This window comes from Xenopus tropicalis, chromosome 1, assembly GCF_000004195.4.
Source record: "Xenopus tropicalis strain Nigerian chromosome 1, UCB_Xtro_10.0, whole genome shotgun sequence".
Lineage (NCBI taxonomy): Eukaryota > Metazoa > Chordata > Amphibia > Anura > Pipidae > Xenopus > Xenopus tropicalis.
The window spans coordinates 143,976,246-143,996,520 of NC_030677.2; the positions used below are offsets into that span (position 1 = coordinate 143,976,246).

The 20,275-nt window shown below is 37.7% G+C and overlaps 1 protein-coding gene across 4 annotated transcripts in view; it reads left to right on the top strand.

Moving 5' to 3' along the window:
• The window catches only part of smtn (smoothelin), an 81,433-nt gene that overhangs the window by 21,630 nt on the left and 39,528 nt on the right, over window positions 1–20,275 (top strand). For all 4 annotated transcript variants that reach the window (XM_018091390.2, XM_018091387.2, XM_012957509.3 and 1 more), the window contains 4 exon segments: window positions 16,532–16,689; window positions 18,120–18,210; window positions 18,599–18,677; window positions 19,059–19,162. In XM_018091390.2, the coding sequence (XP_017946879.2) occupies window positions 16,532–16,689; window positions 18,120–18,210; window positions 18,599–18,677; window positions 19,059–19,162 (432 nt within the window).

Consider the following 20,275-nt stretch of genomic DNA (forward strand, 5'->3'; position numbering starts at 1 on the left):
GCGCCAAAATCTGCTGCGTCTCCACCCAGGCCAAGGCAGAGTCTCTGTGTGCAGAGACTTGGCTTACCTTCCTTCCAAAATGTTATAATATTTAGGGTCTTGCAAGTCAGTATCCCTAATGATGACCATATTTTATTCCTGACTTAAGTCCCTTGGAGATACCAAAGCAAACCATGGTAGTCTCAGGAACAAGGGTAAAGGCTGGAAGTTCCCAATATAGGAAAAAGTTACAGTTACAAGCTAGCTAGAATCCTCCCTTTTGCATACTGATTCCAGCTGCATAGATAACATTGGAAGACACCCCTGTTTATTCTTTCTGACCAGCTATACTTCCATTGTCTATTTTATTTTTTTTGTAGACTCAAGGATGATTTGTGCTAGACATTTGGGATAGGGTTAATTTCTAGGCAGAACTGGTCACACTCATTATTTAGCTGAACCTACGTCTTCTCCCCCCCCCCCCCCCATTATTCTCTTGGGTATAAATAAAGGGCCTCTTTAGTATTTAGCTCTTTTATGGTCTCTTAGGCCCCCTGAAATGGGGCGATTTGAAACCCTAAAAATTCAACATTACATTAGGACTAGTAACATAAAAGAGTTTCTTAAGAAATATCTTAAGTTTCTAGAATGCAAACATTAAATTTGAGAAATATATTTTTTTTTTTTACTTTATGGAATTACCTGGACCTCTAAGTCAAAATTCATCCTTTACCCCAGATAGCATACATTTTTATAGCCATTATATTTGTAGATATTAAAGAGAAAAGTTGGGGATTTGGGACCCTTGGCTGCAATATTTTTCTCTGTTTGAATCAATTTGTGCTTTTCTCTTGAGCTAATAACTGGTTGGGCCACCCTTAGCAGCAATAACTGCAATCAAGCGTTTGCGATAACTTGCAACGAGTCTTTTACAGCGCTCTGGAGGAATTTTGGCCCACTCATCTTTGCAGAATTGTTGTAATTCAGCTTTATTTGAGGGTTTTCTAGCATGAACTGCCTTTTTAAGGTCATGCCACAACATCTCAATAGGATTCAGGTCAGGACTTTGACTAGGCCACGCCAAAGTCTTCATTTTGTTTTTCTTCAGCCATTCAGAGGTGGATTTGCTGGTGTGTTTTGGGTCATTGTCCTGCTGCAGCACCCAAGATCGCTTCAGCTTGAGTTGACAAACAGATGGCTGGACATTCTCCTTCAGGATTTTTTGGTAGACAGTAGAATTCATGGTTCCATCTATCACAGCAAGCCTTCCAGGTCCTGAAGCAGCAAAACAACCCCAGACCATCACACGACCACCACCATATTTTACTGTTGGTATGATGTTCTTTTTCTGAAATGCTGTGTTACTTTTACGCCAGATGTAACGGGACACGCACCTTCCAAAAAGTTCAACTTTTGTCTCGTCGGTCCACAAGGTATTTTCCCAAAAGTCTTGGCAATCATTGAGATGTTTTTTTAGCAAAATTGAGACGAGCCTTAATGTTCTTTTTGCTTAAAAGTGGTTTGCGCCTTTGAAATCTGCCATGCAGGCCATTTTTGCCCAGTCTCTTTCTTATGGTGGAGTCGTGAACACTGACCTTAATTGAGGCAAGTGAGGCCTGCAGTTCTTTAGATGTTGTCCTGGGGTCTCTTGTGGCCTCTCGGATGAGTAGTCTCTGCGCTCTTGGGGTAATTTTGGTCGGCCGGCCACTCCTGGGAAGGTTCACCACTGTTCCATGTTTTTGCCATTTGTGGATAATGGCTCTCACTGTGGTTCGCTGGAGTCCCAAAGCTTTAGAAATGGCTTTATAACCTTTACCAGACTGATGGATCTCAATTACTTTTGTTCTCATTTGTTCCTGAATTTCTTTGGATCTTGGCATGATGTCTAGCTTTTGAGGTGCTTTTGGTCTACTTCTCTGTGTCAGGTAGCTCCTATTTAAGTGATTTCTTGATTGAAACAGGTGTGGCAGTAATCAGGCCTGGGGGTGACTACAGAAATTGAACTCAGGTGTGATAAACCACAGTTAAGTTATTTTTTAACAAGGGGGGCAATCACTTTTTCACACAGGGCCATGTAGATTTGGAGTTTTTTTTCCTCCCTTAATAACGTAAACCTTCATTTAAAAACTGCATTTTGTGTTCAATTATGTTATCTTTGACTAATAGTTAACGGTTTTTGATGAGCAGAAACATTTAAGTGTGACAAACATGCAAAAGAATAAGAAATCAGGAAGGGGGCAAATAGTTTTTCACACCACTGTATAAAGGTTAAGAAGTAGTTTTTGGTCACTCGGTACTCTAACCTTCTATTACACAGAGGAAGAAGTGATTGCTTGGTTTAGCTGGCTTATGGTGACTTGTGATTGGTTTGTTTATCTTTGTCTCTTCATGATTATTACCACGCAGTGTATTTTACAGGGCTGAAAAATATGTTTGCCCTTTAAGTAATACTTGGGCATTGTATGATTTTGGTCTTCTCCATTTGTTATAGGATATTTTGCCCAGCAGTTTTTCTATTTCATAAAGTATTATGTAGTTTTTAAAGCGTGACCACAAACCGCCTCCAGATGTGAGGCTTATTTGTTGCCAGGATTGCTGTCTGACCTTAAAGAAAGTAATGCTGGACATGTAACTCCTCAACCAACTATTTTTCTGTATTTGACCGATAACTAAAAATACAAAATGCTCCCATACACTAAGCTTCTCTTATACACTCTCCTATTCACTTGTGCAATTGAACAAGTGAAGCACTAGGAGCACTACACTAAAAACTGTTGAAAAGTGGCTATTCTGTATTTTTTAAGAATAAGAAAAGTGGAAAATTGTTTTTGCCAAAAAAGTCCTGAAAACCAAATCCTAAATGAATTCTGCAGGTGTTCCAATGTCAGTCTGTTAGATAAATAGCATCTGCTTATAAGCATTTACATACAAGTACTCAGAATGATGCAATAGTTGTTGCAAATACAGTGTAGTAAGAAGTGCTGGCCTATTCCTTATTTTCTCACCTAGGCCCATCCAGCTGCTGTTGGACTTCATCTTCTTTTGGTGGGGGGTTGTTGGAGACTGGTAGATAATGTTAGACACCCCTCACTTCTTCCCCCCCCCACTTGCATTTTTTAAAAGAATAAAAAAAAAATCTGATAGGAATACCGGGAATTCTCAAGCAGAACAAAACAACATAGGCTTTGTCATGCTATTCTTAAGGCAGCAACTGAACCAAACAGCCATGGAACATAGCTAGTTCCTTCTTCAGAAGTAGAATGTTGTGTTGGTTTTCTGGGATGGGAAATGAAGCATTGCACATACCTTTGTGACTACACAATGCAATATCATGCTGTCTGCTCTAGTTCTTCTTCTAGACATCTTTTAGCTTTTCACTGTTAACATGAAATGTATTTCTATTGTCTTGTGCCATTATTGTGTCTTGCTGTATTAAAATCAGTAAATGTAGCTACCACGCCGAGTGGGTGTTGGTGTGTTTCTGTTTTCCAAATGTGTTTTTTGTATATCTAGTGTCTGGTGCAAAATTTATTAGCTAGGGACAATTTTTCTTTATAAAAACCTTACAATATCAAATAATATACAGTATTTAGTAATACAGGCATGGGGTCTCTTATGGAAGAACGCATTATTCAACTATCTTCAAAATACGGGAATGCAATTTCCCATAGATTTCATTGTAACCTAATAATTATAATTGTATGTATGTATAACTTTATTTATAAAGCACCACAAGGGTACACAGCGCTGTACAATCTTACAATATACAAAATAACCCACAGGGAGGACAAGTGTTATAATAAATACAATAAATAAGTATAAATACAGAGGGAATAAGTGCCATGTGGTATGAGACACAGTAGGAAGGAGGTCCCTGCCCCATAGAGCTTACAGTCTTAAGTGGTTGGGTAACATACAGGCACAAATTGGAAGGTAAGAGTGCACCAGGTATGGGCATTTGCTCTTAAGTGTAGGACTGGGCAAAATAGTGTTTTAGTGCTCCAGAAGGTAACAGCTGAGCTTTTTCTTAAAGAGTGGTTGAGTGTTCCCTATGGAGGTATTCAGGGATAGAGGTCCAGAGGTAAGGAGCAGCAAGATAGAAAGGTTTAAGACGATAGAGCGCAGTGGGTGTGGATGGTGTAAAAAGACGGAGGCTCTGAGAGGAGCATTCTTTCAAATGATTTTCTTTTCCTCTGTAATAATATAACAGTACCTTGTACTTGGGCTTAACTTGATGGCATTAATCCGTATTGGTGACAAAATAATTATTTTGGGTTAATTTAACGTTTAAATGAGTCAAGTCTTGCAAATGGACTTTCTAAGTAATCTTAAATGCCCTACTACTTATCCTTGTGGCTAAAAAAATGTGTGAAATGGCAAAGATTCATAAAATGCATTGAAGTCAGTGGGTGTATTTTGCAGAAACCACACAACATTTTTTTTTACAGGGCAACATTTTTTCACCTATTGGAGTCTATGGGAGTATGTCAATTTTCGCCCCAAATGCGTATTATAAAACCTTATATTTTTAAAAACTGAAAAAATTAGTCTTTTTGGCTCATGTGTTGGTTCTGTACAGAACATTCCTATCAAGCAAGTAAGGATAATGTCACATGGGGATGTCACACCAAATCTTTGGTATGCATCTAATATATACATTTTAGGTACAGGTATGGGTTTCTATATTCTGAAGCCCAGATAGCTCTGAATTACGGGAAGGCTATCTCCCATAGACTCCATTTTTTTTTTCATTTGAAAATTTTTTTTTATTTTTTTTGTACAGAAAAAAGAAGAAACAACAAAAGAAAAAGCAGGCACATTGGAAAAACATACTGTACAGTTTGGTTCATGTATTAGTAGTATTCTAACCAGTGCTTTTAATGTTGGGTGACAGGTAGGCAGGTAGATATTCATATATTCCTCATGCAACTGTTTGTTTCCTGCTCATTTACCTTCTGCCAACTAGCAGCGCTTGGCAATATTATACTCGTTCCTAGTTTTACCTTTATGCCTTAACCTTAAAAAAAATGCATTACAGAATAAAGAAAAAAAGAACAAAAAGATAAGATAACATAAGACAATAATAAAAACTTTTTTTTTTTTTTTTGCGAACATTGTGTGGTCTGTTTATTTCTGCTCCTTGGAGGGTGTTAGGTGTCCATTAGGGTTCTTGTGTTGTTTTATTGTTTTTTTGAGTACATCATTATGGGTCCTGATCTATACCCGTATTGATAGGGTGGCTGCTTAAATATGGGTGCCACGTTTCTCTAAATTTTTGTACTTTATTGTTCACCAATGCCGTAATTTTTTCCATTACCATAATTTACCCCAGTTTGGCACCTATTGCCGTCCATGTTTGGGGGATTGGGCCTTTCCAGTGTCTAGCTATGGTGATTCTTGTGGCTGAGCATATTTTGATTATCAGGCGTTTGGTATTTTCGCTGTAGTAGGCCCCTTCTGGGAATAGGTTAAGGAGGGCGATTTGTGGTTCTGGAAGCAGAGACGATCCATAGCATGCGTTGATTTCCTGAAAGGCTAGCTCCCACACCTTCTTTGCTTGTGGGCACTCCCACCACATGTGCATATATGTGCCTATCTCCCCGCAGCCTCTGAAGCATGTGGGAGGTATATTGCTTTGTATTTTGTGTAGTTTTTGCGGTGTCATGTACCACCGGGCAATGGTTTTATAGCCATTTTCTTTTAGTAAGGTATTAGTTGAGATTTTAGTAATATTCTCATATACCTCTTCCCATGCTTCATCGTCTATGGGTTGTTTTAGGTCCGTGGACCATTGTTCTTGAAAGTTAGGGGGGTTGCTCCCAGTGTCGTGTATCAAATGGTAGTATATGCGGGATAAAGTACCCCTACTTTTCAGACCTTTTTTGCATTCAGTTTCATATTTCGTGTAGTTTCCGTCGCATCCTTCCCTCAGGAAGGTTTTCACCCAGTGTGTTAGTTGTAGGTATCGATAATGTTCACGCATGGGGATGTCATATTTCTCTTTCATGGTATTGAATGACTTGACTCTGCTCCCAGTAAGCAAGTCTCCTATTTTTGTAATTCCGTTCTGTATCCACCATCTAAAATCAGATGTTTTAGTCCCTGGTAGGAAAGTTGGATTTTGAAATAGTGGTGTCATTAGTGATTGCGGTTTGCTTAGTTTGTCTCTATATTTGTAGTTTACCCACAGTCGTAATGAGTGGGCTATACATGATGGCCCGTGTTTTAGGAATGCTGGGGGAGTGGGTTTCCACATTATCTCGGTCAGTTTTGTATCTTGGATCAGCGCTTGTTCTAGTGCAACCCATCGTGGTTGCCCTTCTACCATGTGCCACGCTTGTATTTGGGCAAGTTGGGCTGCTTTGTAAGTATCCAAACAAATCTGGGACCCCTAAGCCTCCTTTATATTTACTTTTCTGTAGTTGTTTCCTGCTTATTCTAGCTTTTTTCCCTTCCCAGATGAATTTATCCATAGTACGTTGTAGTGATTTACCCTCTATTTTTGGGTATTTGATTGGGAGGGTGCGAAAAAGGTACAAGATTCTGGCTAGTATGTTCATTTTTAAGCAGTATATGCGGCCCAGCCATGATATACTATATCCTTGCCATTGCTGTATATCCCTTTTTAGCCTTTCTATCAAGGGGGTATAGTTATGTTTTGATAGATCCTGTGTTTTCTTAGTGATCATTACCCCCAGGTACTTAATTGCTGTTGATTTCCATTTAAAGTGGAAAGATTGGGCCATTGCCATTGCTCTCTCCTGGGGTATGTGTAGGTTCAGAGCTTCACATTTTGTTAGGTTTATTTTGTACCCTGATATTTTGCCGAATTTGTCTAGTTCTCTATATAAGTTGGGGATGGCTCATAGACTCCATTTTAATAGAATAATTCTTCTTTTTTTTTTTTTTCCTCTCCATAATAAAAAATAAATAAATAAAATAAAAGAGTAATTTGTAATTGATCCCAGCTAAGATATAATTAATCCTTATTAGGGGCATAACAATCTGGGTTTGCATTCTCTCGCGTTTTTATACAGATTTCAGGTACATGTGCCTGCACCCGAGCATTCATTAGGTTGCAGGCCGATGGCGGGTCGTTTCAGCAAGCCAAAAAACGTATATGCCATACGCATGGTGTGGCATTAGCCTTATATATAAACAATTCATCTTTCAAGAGCAATACCTGCTACATCTTTTAACTCCTTTGCTGATATCACATGTCCACATACAGTTATGATTTTTTTTTACCATGTGTGATACTGCCTACTGGTTTGGTTTTTTTTTTTGTTTTGTTATGCTTTCCTGCCATTTTAGGGAGTCTATTGAATTTTATTGAGGTTTTAATACTATGTCACTGATAATGCCACATCCCACCTATCCCCCATCCTATACAAGGCAATAGAAAAGTGCAAAATTTGCAACTTTTATTACATAATTCCCAGTGATTCTTACTGCATGGCCTTTAATGTACATATATCCTCTAACATCCTCTGCGTTCTATTTTTCTTAGGTTTACATTAATCTTCTTAGACAAGCACTTATCGTATTATCTGAACCTGTCTTCTTTTGCTGTAAAGGAATGACCCATTACTACATAATACTAAAGAAGGCTGCTTTTATTCATTCATCTTGCAATGAAAGAATGGTTTCAGCTATAAAGTTTAAGTTTAAAGTTAGACAGCCATGATTAGCCCAGCGTTTATAAATTCTCTCACTGTAAACAACTGTCATTTTTATCTAAGGAATCTTTGATTTATGCTGTTAGTTTTAAGTTTGCAATATTACCAATCTCTTGCTCTCTCTAAAAGAAGTGGATTACATGAGAGAGACTGTATATTGTCAGCTCTTAAGACCAGAGCCCTTAGGGGGGTGTGTGCGTGTTTGTATTAGTGCTGGGCGGTATGACCAAAAATTTATATCACGGTATTTTTTTTATTATATCGGTATCACGGTATTTGACGGTATTTTTTTTTCCCCATGCATGATTAGGTGACCACCCCAAACACCCCCCCCAACCCCAAACACCCCCCCCATCCGCACCCCCCACCCCAAACACCCCCCCATCCCCTTTACATAAATATAACTTACTGGCCAGGCAGCCGCAGGCACCCCCGACAGCTCACAGAGCCTCCTGGCAATTTTTCTTACTATTTCCGGGTTGCGCGCGTGACGTCAGCGCGCACGAAACGTCAGCGCGCACAACCCGGAAATAGTAAGAAAAATTGCCAGGAGGCGCCCACACCGGTATGCCGGTAAGTTAAAAATTTTTATCATTTTTTAAAAAAAAAAAAAACGGTGTTCGGTATATACCGGTATACCGCCCAGCACTAGTTTGTATGTATGTACAGTACATAAATTTGTGTGTACAGTGCTGTCCTAAGGGTGTACCAACTGCACTGATTTGCCTCCATTTGTACACAACGTATATGTATGTATGTATGTGTATATAGCAAAATAGTCTATTCAATCCATAATAAAATGCAGTGCCCTTTATCAAGCGCTACATAAAGTCATATGCTACTGGTCAAATCCAAAGTTTTAAAAAGACCAGGTACAGGAAGTGACAACATCATGGTATCCTAGCAACGGTATATACAATACCTTCCGCTAATTTACAAAAAAAGATACAGATCATAGTCTTTATTCAGTCCATGTGGTGCCAGAGATTTAAAGAATAAGTAAACCTTTTTTTTTTCTATTAATAAAACTACTCTAAACAGCTTCCCAGAATTGCCTACCTTTGTCCCTCTGTTCTTTCTGACCTGGTTCCTCAGTTACAAGCTGCTCTATTCCTCTCCTTCCTTGTTCAGAGTGAAACCCCACCCCCACTTTCTGTTCAGGTCTCTCATCAAGAAAAAAAAAAAACCCTGCTAATATACAGACTGGCTCCTGATGCCTCCAGGCATGCGCAGAAGGCTCTCCATTTCGACTTTAATGAGACCTGAACAGGAAGTGGGGGCGGAGATTCACTCTGAACAAGGAAGGAGAGGAATAGAGCAGCTTGTGACTGAGGAACCAGGTCAGAAAGAACAGAGGGACAAAGGTAGGCAATTCTGCGATGCTGTTTAGAGTAATTTTATTAATTTAAAAAAAAAAAAAAAAGGTTTACTTATTCTTTAAGCTTATGTATCCACCATACGTCTCTGCTCACGGTCACCTCCAGGAGAGACGACACAGATGGTCAAGTCACGCATATCTTAACATAAATCTTCAATTAGTTTGGGTAATGTTGGTCTGCTAGTCTCTAAGCATTATTTGGATAGGGTACACTCTGCTGACCAAATAAAGTTGGTGCTGGAGAGTATTCCACTATTAAAATATGGAGGTGACTGTGAGCAGAGACTCAGAGGTATGGTAGGAACACGGATATTGTACCATTATGTGACAAGTCATGTTTGAACATAAAACATGATATACATATATCATATTGGTATTCCTTGCCTAAAACCCCTATAAAGAACCCACTATTTGAAGCAGTCCTGTACAATGCATTTACCATAAGAATTATTTTTTAAATAGCAGACTGACTTGCTGAGCAGTAAAAGACATCTTTGTTCCATGTCCTTTTGACTTTAAAAAGTTGTATCTTTTTGCCAGATGTTTTCTTTCCTATGTACCACCCCAGGCAGATGTCAGTTCATAAAGTCATGAAATATTTATCCCTATTTGCTTTCTCAAATGTTATTGGTCTCTTGGTGAAATTATGTACTGTAGTTGGTGGACTTGAGGAAAAACAATTTCAAACCTTCAGTCACATCATTTCTGTTGCATAAGTTCCTGTAGGGATGATCTTTCAAAGCAGTTTTGCCTATGTTTTTTACTCTTTTGATTCTTTCTTACTCAAGAATGTATATACTGTATTTTTATTACAACTTTTCAGACTTTAGACAGCTCCCATTGTAGCAAAGGTACAAGGTCAACTGAGAAATTTAACATTTACATATTTTAAGGAGTAGTTCACCATTAAGCTAACTTTTCTTATGATATAAATGATATAGGTAATTCAATTGGTCTTCATTTTTTATAGATTTTGAACGCCTTCTTTGCCGCCTTCTGACTCTTTCCAGCTTTTTAATGGGGTTCATTGACGTCAGCAGCTTAAATACTGTTTCTCTGTGAGGCTACAATTTTAATATTATTTTTTTATTACTTGTCTTACTATTCATGCCTCTATTTGTTGTCCAGTCTTTCATTCAAACTATTGCCTGGTTGCTATGGAAAATTATACCCCTCATTTTGAAACGAAGAACTGCAGAAAAAAAAGCAAACTAAAAAAACCCACAAAAAATGAAGGCCAATTGTCTGAACATATTAATCTCTAAATCATACTAGAAGTTAATTTAAAGCAAAAACCCCGTTTAAAAGGGAAAATATAACCAATTTGGCAGTGACTGACCTCTGTCATATTCCAGCAGCAATGAAAGGAATATAGTGTTTATATTGCATATATAGCTGGTACAATAAAGGGTCAAATACTCGAGGTTATGGTCTGCTTTATGCTTTATTATTTTTACAGCGAACTATCTTGGCTACATTAAGCTATTGTACATACCACTGGGCAGCTGAGCTTGGCCAGCATTTTGAAGGATTGGTAGTGTATCTTTCTCTGGAATCACCTACTCTCAGTAAAATGTGTTTATACACTCAAGCATTTCCATAATATTTACAATTACCTGGGCATAACCATGCTCAGAGATTTAATACAAAGCAATCTTATTAATCACTTTAATCTTCTTAACACTTCTAAATCTGTATCAGCTGAAAATTAAGTAACTGTTACATGGTTTACTGCCGTTCAAAAAGAACGTAGCAGTTTATTGAAGGTGAAAATAATAGTAACCAAAAAGTTAAAGAATGTTATCATGACAAAATACATGTCGTGGGAATGCTTTGCTGCTAAAACATGCAAATCTCTTTGTCAAAGACATGCTTAAATCTAAAAGCATACTGCTGTGTTTCATAACATTTTCTAAAATAAGGGCCCTACTTTGCTGTAACTGGGTATACCACAGTTGATAGCAGTGTCGCCTTTATTTGCTATTACAAAAATGTAGATAAATAAAACTCTTCTGTGGCAATGCATTTATTAAATACTTATTGGAACATCAAATCCTACCTATTTAGTTTTGGCATTTCTCTGTGGAATTAATTTAAGAAACACAAGCTATGCAACATTTGTGGGAAAAAATGCTGCTTGGATTAACTGCAGCGGCACCTGGGAGGTCATGTTTTTACCCACGGGAGCCCTGGAGCTGAACTGAAGTTCCCAAACACACAACCCCTGGGAAGGTTATCAGCCAGACATAATATCACTTTGGGCTTTTCATTCCACCAGTCCCTAGAGTGCCATTTTGATGTAGAAATGTCAACTAGTCTAGTGTTTATATACCTATCTGTGAGAATGAACTGCACTTTCCATCTTGTATTTTGCTTCCTTATTTGCCTGCTTTGAAGCAATGTAGTATTACTGAACCTCTTAATGGGTTTGCATCACCTATTTTAAATTTAAAAGAGAAGGAAAGGTAAAAACTAAGTAAGCTTTATCAGAAAGGTATATGTAAATACAGCCATAAACACCCACAGAAAAGCTACTCTGAGTGAGTCCCTATATTAAAAGAAACAAAATTTATTTTATTCCCTTGTGTACACATGTTCTTCAGTATCAGACTTTCTTCTCTCAGAAAAATCATTCAGGGCACGACAGGAGCCTGCTTAGTTTGCTCCTCTCTCCTTTCTCTGTCTTCCCCCTCCCTTCTCAGCTGAAATCTGTGCTGCCAGTAGCACTGAAGTTACGGAGATCAAGCTAAAATGGCAGCTGCTATCTTAAACAAGCACAGGGAGCTTCTAGGGCTGTTATTTCAGGTATAGTAAAGCTTTCTACAGAATAAATATAGCATTTTAGCTTGCACTATTGCGGTCATCTAATCGCAATAAAATGCCAAAATGCCCTTTCCTTCATGCATGCATTCATCACTCCAATTCTGTTTTCCTTTATTTTTAAAACTGTTTGAGCGCACAGTAAATTAGAGTCTGATGCTTTTGCTTTCTAATTATAGCCTGCTGGACCCCCTACAATCTGGCTTACAGCTACAAAATTGCACAGAAACTGCTTTAAAGCAGCAGCTAACTCATGACCTATTATGAAAACACTTTTTATTACTAATACAACTAGATCTCTCTGCAGCTTTTAACACCATTGATCAAACTCTCTATCTCAGTCTCTCTAGTCTCTTGGCCTTCCTGATAGTGGTCTTCACTGGTTTTGCCCCTTTTTTTCCATAGTTGTCCTACCATGGAGTATAATCTTCTACCATAACTCTGTTTGTTTGGGTTCCTTACAACTCTTCCCTAAGCCTTTAATTTAATTCATTTGTGTGCTTTCTAAAACCACCTATATGCTGTCTGTATACCCATTTATTGTACAGCTCTCAAATATACATGAAATATATATGCGCTTTATAAACACACATATAGTAAAACTAAATAGAGCTTGTTGGGGTTCATTTTTTTTCCAGGTTAGCATTCAAATATACATAAAATATGTTGGCACTTTGTAAATTATTCTTAATAATAATTTTGCCACCTGATTACATATTTAACTTAGAGCGAAAACAGTTATTGCAGTAAACCCACATTTCACATCCAATGTGAAAATCATTTCAAGAGGCCATTCCTTATTTTAGGTTGTTTTCTGATATTTTAGCTGTTCCTTGTAAGGAAGCTATGTACAGGGAATGTCTGCATTCCTACCAAGACAAAGGCATTTTGTATTGCGTCAGATGGCACCCCCTCTACACTACACCGGGGACACATTTTGATTTATGTGCAGTTTTTTCAATGAAACCAATCTACCCACATTTTACTCCTGGAAATTCTCCCCCCTCCTACAGAACCATGATGGAACTTAAAGTTTCCCCTGAGCATTCATTTTTCTTACCTTTAATATGACTTCTATACAGAAAGAGTCCAGTTTCCTTGCTGCTGCTATATTTAAGAGCTCTTTTAAGTTAATTCAGCCATGGGAATGAGTTTTAAGAGCATGCTAAATAATGAACCTTAAAGGGATACTGATTTTTATGATGTACTGTATATACTCGACTATAAGCCTAGTTTTTCAGCACCCAAAATATGCTGAAATAGTCACCCTCGGCTTATACTCGAGTCGGGTGACATGGGTCCCTCCAGACTAACACCCTCTGTCCTTTGTGTGCAAATTAGGCCACCTGCAACCAGACCCTCCAGTGCCCTGCCCCGTTCCCAAATTCATCTTCATCTACCATCCTCACCTGTCCCATTCTGCACTAGACATTGCACTTTATATTCTATATAAACTATATATAGTTTTGAAGGATTTATACTGTGTTTTAGCTTGGTTGCTGATTAAGCTAAGGAGGTAGTACAGGTATAGGACCTGTACTCGGGACAGAATGCTCTGGACCAAGGGTATTCCGGATAAGGGAATTTCCGTAATTTGGATCGCCATACCTTAAGTCTACTAAAAAATCAATAAAACATTAATTAAACCCAACAGGATTGTTTTGCATCCAATAAGGATTCTTTATATCTTAGCTGGAATCAAGTACAGGTACCGTTTTATTACTACAGAGAAAAAGGAAATCGGGTTTTAAAATTCTGAATTATTTTGTTAAAATGGGGTCTATGGGAGATGGGCTTTCTATAATTCGGAGCTTTCTGGATAAGGGGTCAGATACCTGTACTCGTAAGGGATCATTGTTGATAAAACAATTGTTTTTGTTGACCCTCTTCTCCACATACAGAGCTAATTTACTATTTTTCTTTGAAATAAAATATTTAAAAACATATACTTCACTGATGCCTCATTTAGGCTTATACTCGAGTCAATAAGTTTTTCCAGTTTTCTTAGGTAAAAATTAGGTATCTCGGCTTATATTCAGATCGGCTTATACTCTAGTATATACGGTACTTTATATTTTTAAATTACACTGTTTACATAACAAATAATTCACTCTACCATTTAAAATGTTATTCTCGAACCAACAAATGTATCACTCCAACTTGCAGCTCAGAAGTTTATCAGAGCACAGGTCACATGGCTGTGGCAACCTGGGAAATGAGGAATATGGCTTTCAAAATTTAAATAATCTATAAAAAATAATCTTTTTAAAATATAGATTTTAATGTAGGATTCAGCTGGAGAAGCTCTATTAACTAATGTGTTTTTTTTTTGTTTGTTTTTTTTTAATATAAATGTTTTCCCGTGACACTATTCCTTTAAAATGAGTATAAACCCTGTAAATAGGCATCTAATGAACAGGGCAGACTCGCTCTCGCTTTGATTTATTCTCTGTGCGAGATGTCAAGCAAACAGCTGTTAGTTCTACTTCTATTCAATATGGATATTTTATCCATCACAGTTGACCTAAAATATTGCTCTTATATGTTTAGGGCTAAATCTCAGATATTTATACTTGGCAAAATGTTAAAATTTACTTAAAATAAACATCTGCCAAAAAGTAATCTAAACATACTTTGGTCTTGTTTAAAACTCGTCACATGAAAATCTTGGCATGTTTTTTTACACATCTGTAAGAAGCTTTCAAAATATATTTGAAACTTGAGCAGTACAAGAGAGAGAGAAAAAAATCTGTTTACAGTCAGTATATAAATAGTAATATTGTATAATTGATTGCAGCTTTCTAGCTTTCTCACTATCCCAGTAGCACGTACATATATTTTTATACTACAATGTATATGTAAACTAGAGTCTGAGTTCAAAGGCAAGTCAAGAAAAACATGATAAACAAGAATATACTTTACAATAATAAAACTACCAAGATATTGGGTACTATTACATAATGAAAATGGCTGGGGGAAAAAAGCATAAGAATAATACAACTAAAGGTGGCCATACACGCACCGATATTATCGTACGAAACCTCGTTTCGTACGATAATCGGTGCGTGTATGGCATGTCGGCGAGTCGACCGATATCGCAGGAAGCTGCCGATATCGGACGACTCGCCGATCGGACAAGTTTGAAAATTTTGATCGGGCGCCATAGAAGGCGCCTGACCAAAATTCTCCCTTCAGAGCTGAATCGGCAGAAGGAGGTAGAAATCCTATTGTTTCTACCTCCTTACCTGCCGATTCAGTCCTGAATGGTGTGTGGCGGATCTTACGATGTTTCGTGCGACCGATGGTCGCACGAAACATCGTCGGATCGCCACGTGTATGGCCACCTTAAGAGAAAGAACAGTTACTACTGCAGTGGGCAGTTTATCAACATTTTCACATTTAGGGGCCAGAGTGTAATAACAGCATGATGTCATATAAATAAGTGTTGAATAGACTTTGCTCCATAAAAATCCCTAGGAAGGCCGCATAAAGCCAGTGAACATCAAACTAGATTTTCCTGCAATAGCAGAGTATTTCAGGTATGCAATATAGGAGTTGCACAAGAGTTGAGGTTGAAAAAAATATGCATGACCATAAAATAAAATAAATCCTTTCTACTTGCTATCTGATCCAGGGAAAAGCAAAACAATTCCATCTAAATTATACTTCAGTCTGCCCAGAGGGAGAATAAAATACAAAGGTGCAAATCAACATTGTACTAAGTGTTCATATCAGTAGTCTTGGATATTCTTATTTAGATATATTGGGTAGTTTCAAGAAAGGTATGGATGATTTTTGTATAAGTAAGAATATCCAAGACTGATACAAACACTCAGTACAATGTTGATTGTAGTCATTTTATTCCCCTTCTGGGCGAACTGAAGTATAATTTAGATGGAATTGTTTTGCAACTTCAGGAAGAGAAATCTGCAACTTTATCCTTTTCGTTGTGTAAGCAACATGTATATTATTTGTGTACCTAAAGACTGAGATGTCATGCGATGAAGAGAGTTGCCGGGGATTCTTCAGTGTGCCCCTGGTGGAAAGGGGCATGGCCTAATCAGTGTGAGGATGTGGCCTGTCTACTCATTTACACATCTAAAAAAAATAAAAATAAACCTTTCTCATGGCAAAAATGCATACTGTGCACACTCTATTAGAGCACTAAGGGGAAATTGTGGAGAGAAAGGGGGGGGGGGGGGAAAAAGAGGAAGATTGGCCTACTTCAATGGGAGTGGGGAGAGCTTAAACACTGGGTAAAGGTGGCCATACACAGGCCGATTAGGTGGGGATATAGGGACAAGATCCGCTCACTTGGCGACTCTTGGAGGATCTTAACGTGTATGGCCGCCTTAACTCTAAGGAAATCCAAGAGAGCCAATGTCCTGTGACGATGAAACCTCCTTTCATTTAAACTAGCAAGGTCTTGGGTAACATCAACAATCAAAAAAAATTAATTTGTCTAACATAGAGACTTAAGCTCCAGTGTTATTCTTATTTATATTTTATTTCAGACCCTTTATCTTCCATTCTGACATTAAACTGCTGCCTGGTTGCTAGGGTAGTTAAACAATAGCCACCAGATTCCAAGCTTGACATTTGCAGGCTCTATACAAAGGTACATAGGTACAAAGATCATATGTTAAAAAAAAAAAATTAAACCTCTCTCACACAGCTGGAGGTGACGCTGGACTTGGCAGAGCGGAAAGAGATTCGATCAGCTATCCGTGAGCTACGTAGAAAGGAACTGGAGAGATGTGAAGAGGCACTGGCATCTAAACGGTTTCGCTCAGAGAGGAGCCATGAACAGGAGAACAAGGAGAACCAGCCAAGGTCCGTTATCAACATGAGGATTTTTTTTTTTAACAATTATGTATACTTCTAACAATTATGTATACTTATGGGAGATAGCCTTTCTGTAATTTAGAACTTTCTGGATAATGGGTTTCCGGATAAGGGGTCCCATACTTGTAGGCAACACACTTAGTAGTCATGTCATTATAAAGTGTCATATATACTTCTTTCCCCCATATGAAATTAGAGCTCATGGAATAAAACTACGGAAGATCAATGTCCTCCTTTTTGAATCAAGTTATATCATTGGCACTGCTGTACCAGAAAAGAGTAAAAAATTACATTTTTATTTGACATGCTAGTATTATGTATCCTTTAGTGTTTTTTGGTGATATGAATTCGTTTTTAATAATATGATGGCATGATAAAAGGGGGTTGCTCTTCCTACACTCTGCCTGTATGCATTCCCTGTTCTGGCAGTTGGGAGACGTTGCTGTGTAAATACTACAGCACCTCCTGCTGGTCAGCGTTTAACAAAAAACTGTAGCAAGTTAACATTCCTTAAAGTAACCCACGTTTTTAGTATTTTATGTAACTGGTCTTTAATAAATCTATTCGCACTGGTGAAGTCTACAACAGTATTATATATAACCATAAATTTATTTTCCTTGTCTTCTTAAGTGGAATTTCAAAAGCTTTACTTTTTACCAAATTCATTGGACTCCATTCCTTTAATACCTGAATAGTGACACTTTTGACAATTTCAAATGTGGAATTTACCATAGCCAAGTTGTTCAGCTGTGTAAATGCTATAATTTTGTATTTTTTATATCATAAAAAATGTACACTGTTCACAGAAGGAAAAAAGGAATAAAAACCTAGTTCAGGGCTGGTACTTTTACCTCTGAAAAATAATTCAAAAGAGATTTGTTAAAATTTGGGATTTCTTAACACAGTTTCCTACATCTATTTGTTTTGTGGTCTGTAGTAGGAGCCACGTACTAACAACCCCTCGTCCCCACGGCTAATCCTTTCCTTGTCCTTTAAAATAATGCTTGGTGAATTGTTCTTGCATCTTGAGCAAGATAAAGTAAAAAAAAAAAACAAAAAACATCTTGACCTTTGACAAATCTACCCTTATACAGGCCAATGAATTTCAATAAATCTTTAATTATCTTGTCAAACATAAACCTTCACTATTAACTATTTAAGGACAGCAAAAAAAAACAAACAAAAAAACAGACTTGCATAGTTAGTGTTAATGTGTTGGAATGGGCCATAGAACTGGCTTCTGGTTATATATGCCAATTCTCTAGGTCAGAGCTAGCCACGTAATCTGTAAATCCTATGTGCATCAACACGTGTTGTAAAACTCCAGATGAGAAAAGGATGAGCCTGTTATAATCCACTCTTCTCTGTTGTAATTTATTGTAAGCTGCTTCAGTAAGCGGGGGTTTGTATTCCTGCAGGGCTGACAGAGAGGAACAGCAGCAGAGAGCACTGAATGCCCTGACTATAAGGCTTCAGAATATCAATGATCTGGAGGAGTTGACATCTCTGGTACGTACATATTATCTTGTATTGCTGTGAACACCTAATAGAAATTGAGTATATAGTTACTAAAATGTATTTGTAACAAATATCACTTGAGTTATCGTACATGTTTCCTTAATTGCCTAATTAATCATAATTAATGAATCTATTTTCTCAATATATTTATTATTTTTTCAAATAACTGACTTGTGAGGCAGTGTGGTAGGTCAAAATCAGCACTATATAAATCCTTAATAATGCTCTCATTCCTTCATCCCATTACATTTGCAAACAATTTTGTCGCCAGTAGATGGCGCATCAACATCTTGGAAACTGAATCCACCGGCCAGATGGCGCTAGGTGCTTTTTCAAGGTTACAAAGTGTACTCTTTTATAAATGTATTATCTCTTGTAGCTGCGGAATTCCAAAGAATATGAGGAGAGAAAGCTTATCAGAGCAGCTATTCGAAAAGTGCGAAACGATGAAATTGAGGGTAAATCTGATTTTTTTTTTTTTTAAGCACCTTTTTGTAAACTGTATGCCAATATTTAAACCAGAATTTTCTTATGCTGCCTTTTACAGTTATACATGCAGGAGGTGAACCACAGTAAATTCTCCTGACCGTGTCAGTGTCTAGTACATTTAGTCCACAGAAAATAAAATATTGCAGATAACTGTTGCAGGAATGTGAAAGCATATTTAATTATTGGAGGAATTTACTGTGAATACATTTTATGAAGTTACATGAACACTCCTTTCTATAAATATTTGTGTGTATATATTATATATAATTATAACCCATATGTGCTAGGTGGCCTTTAAGTAAATATGATATATTGTTTGGTAATTTACTTGCTTCATGCTGAATTTTTAGCTGCATCACTGGGAGGGATGCTGATTAGACAAAGTAGTGAACGGGACAATGGAAAGCTAGTCTGCAAAAGCCAGGATGCTGTTGGGAACCTTGTGCCATCTTTGGTAAGTGACATCAAAAATGTAACCTGTCTGAGAAATTTACTGGGTAATGTTAACACAATTCATTTTGCCTATTTTAATGTTATATCTTACTGGGGTAATTGTGCTAAGTAGTTTCATTACTGATCCGTTCTCTGCCTTGTAATGCTTGGTGGCGTTTTACAATGTGAAGGGCACCAGCCTGGCTTCGAAGTGTTGGCAGTGGGCATTCAATGCCAGAGTGTTACTCATTCACATTCCAGACAGCAAAAAGAGTATATTGTTAGATTTCTTGGAAAATGGACCTTTAATTTCATATTAACCATGAATCCGTTGTTCATTTGTGTGTGCATTGTATTTACATATACAGTGGAGGAAATAATTATTTGACCCCTCACTGATTTTGTAAGTTTGTCCAATGACAAAGAAATGAAAAGTCTCAGAACAGTATCATTTCAATGGTAGGTTTATTTTAACAGTGGCAGATAGCACATCAAAAGGAAAATCGAAAAAATAACTTTAAATAAAAGATAGCAACTGATTTGCATTTCATTGAGTGAAATAAGTTTTTGAACCCTCTAACAAAAAAAGACTTAATACTTAGTGGAAAAACCCTTGTTTGCAAGCACAGAGGTCAAACGTTTCTTGTAATTGATGACCAAGTTTGCGCACATTTTAGGAGGAATGTTGGTCCACTCCTCTTTGCAGATCATCTCTAAATCCCTAAGGTTTCGAGGCTGTCTCTGTGCAACTCTGAGCTTGAGCTCCCTCCATAGGTTTTCTATTGGATTAAGGTCCGGAGACTGACTAGGCCACTCCATGACCTTAATGTGCTTCTTCTTGAGCCACTCCTTTGTTGCCTTTGCGGTATGTTTTGGGTCATTGTCGTGCTGGAACACCCATCCACGACCCATTTTCAGTTTCCTGGCAGAGGGAAGGAGGTTGTCGTTCAGGATTTCACGATACATGGCTCCGTCCATTTTCCCGTTAATGCGAATAAGTTGTCCTGTGCCCATAGCAGAAAAACACCCCCAAAGCAAAATGTTTCCACCCCCATGCTTGACGGTGGGGACGGTGTTTTGGGGGTCATAGGCAGCATTTTTCTTCCTCCAAACACAGCGAGTTGAGTTAATGCCA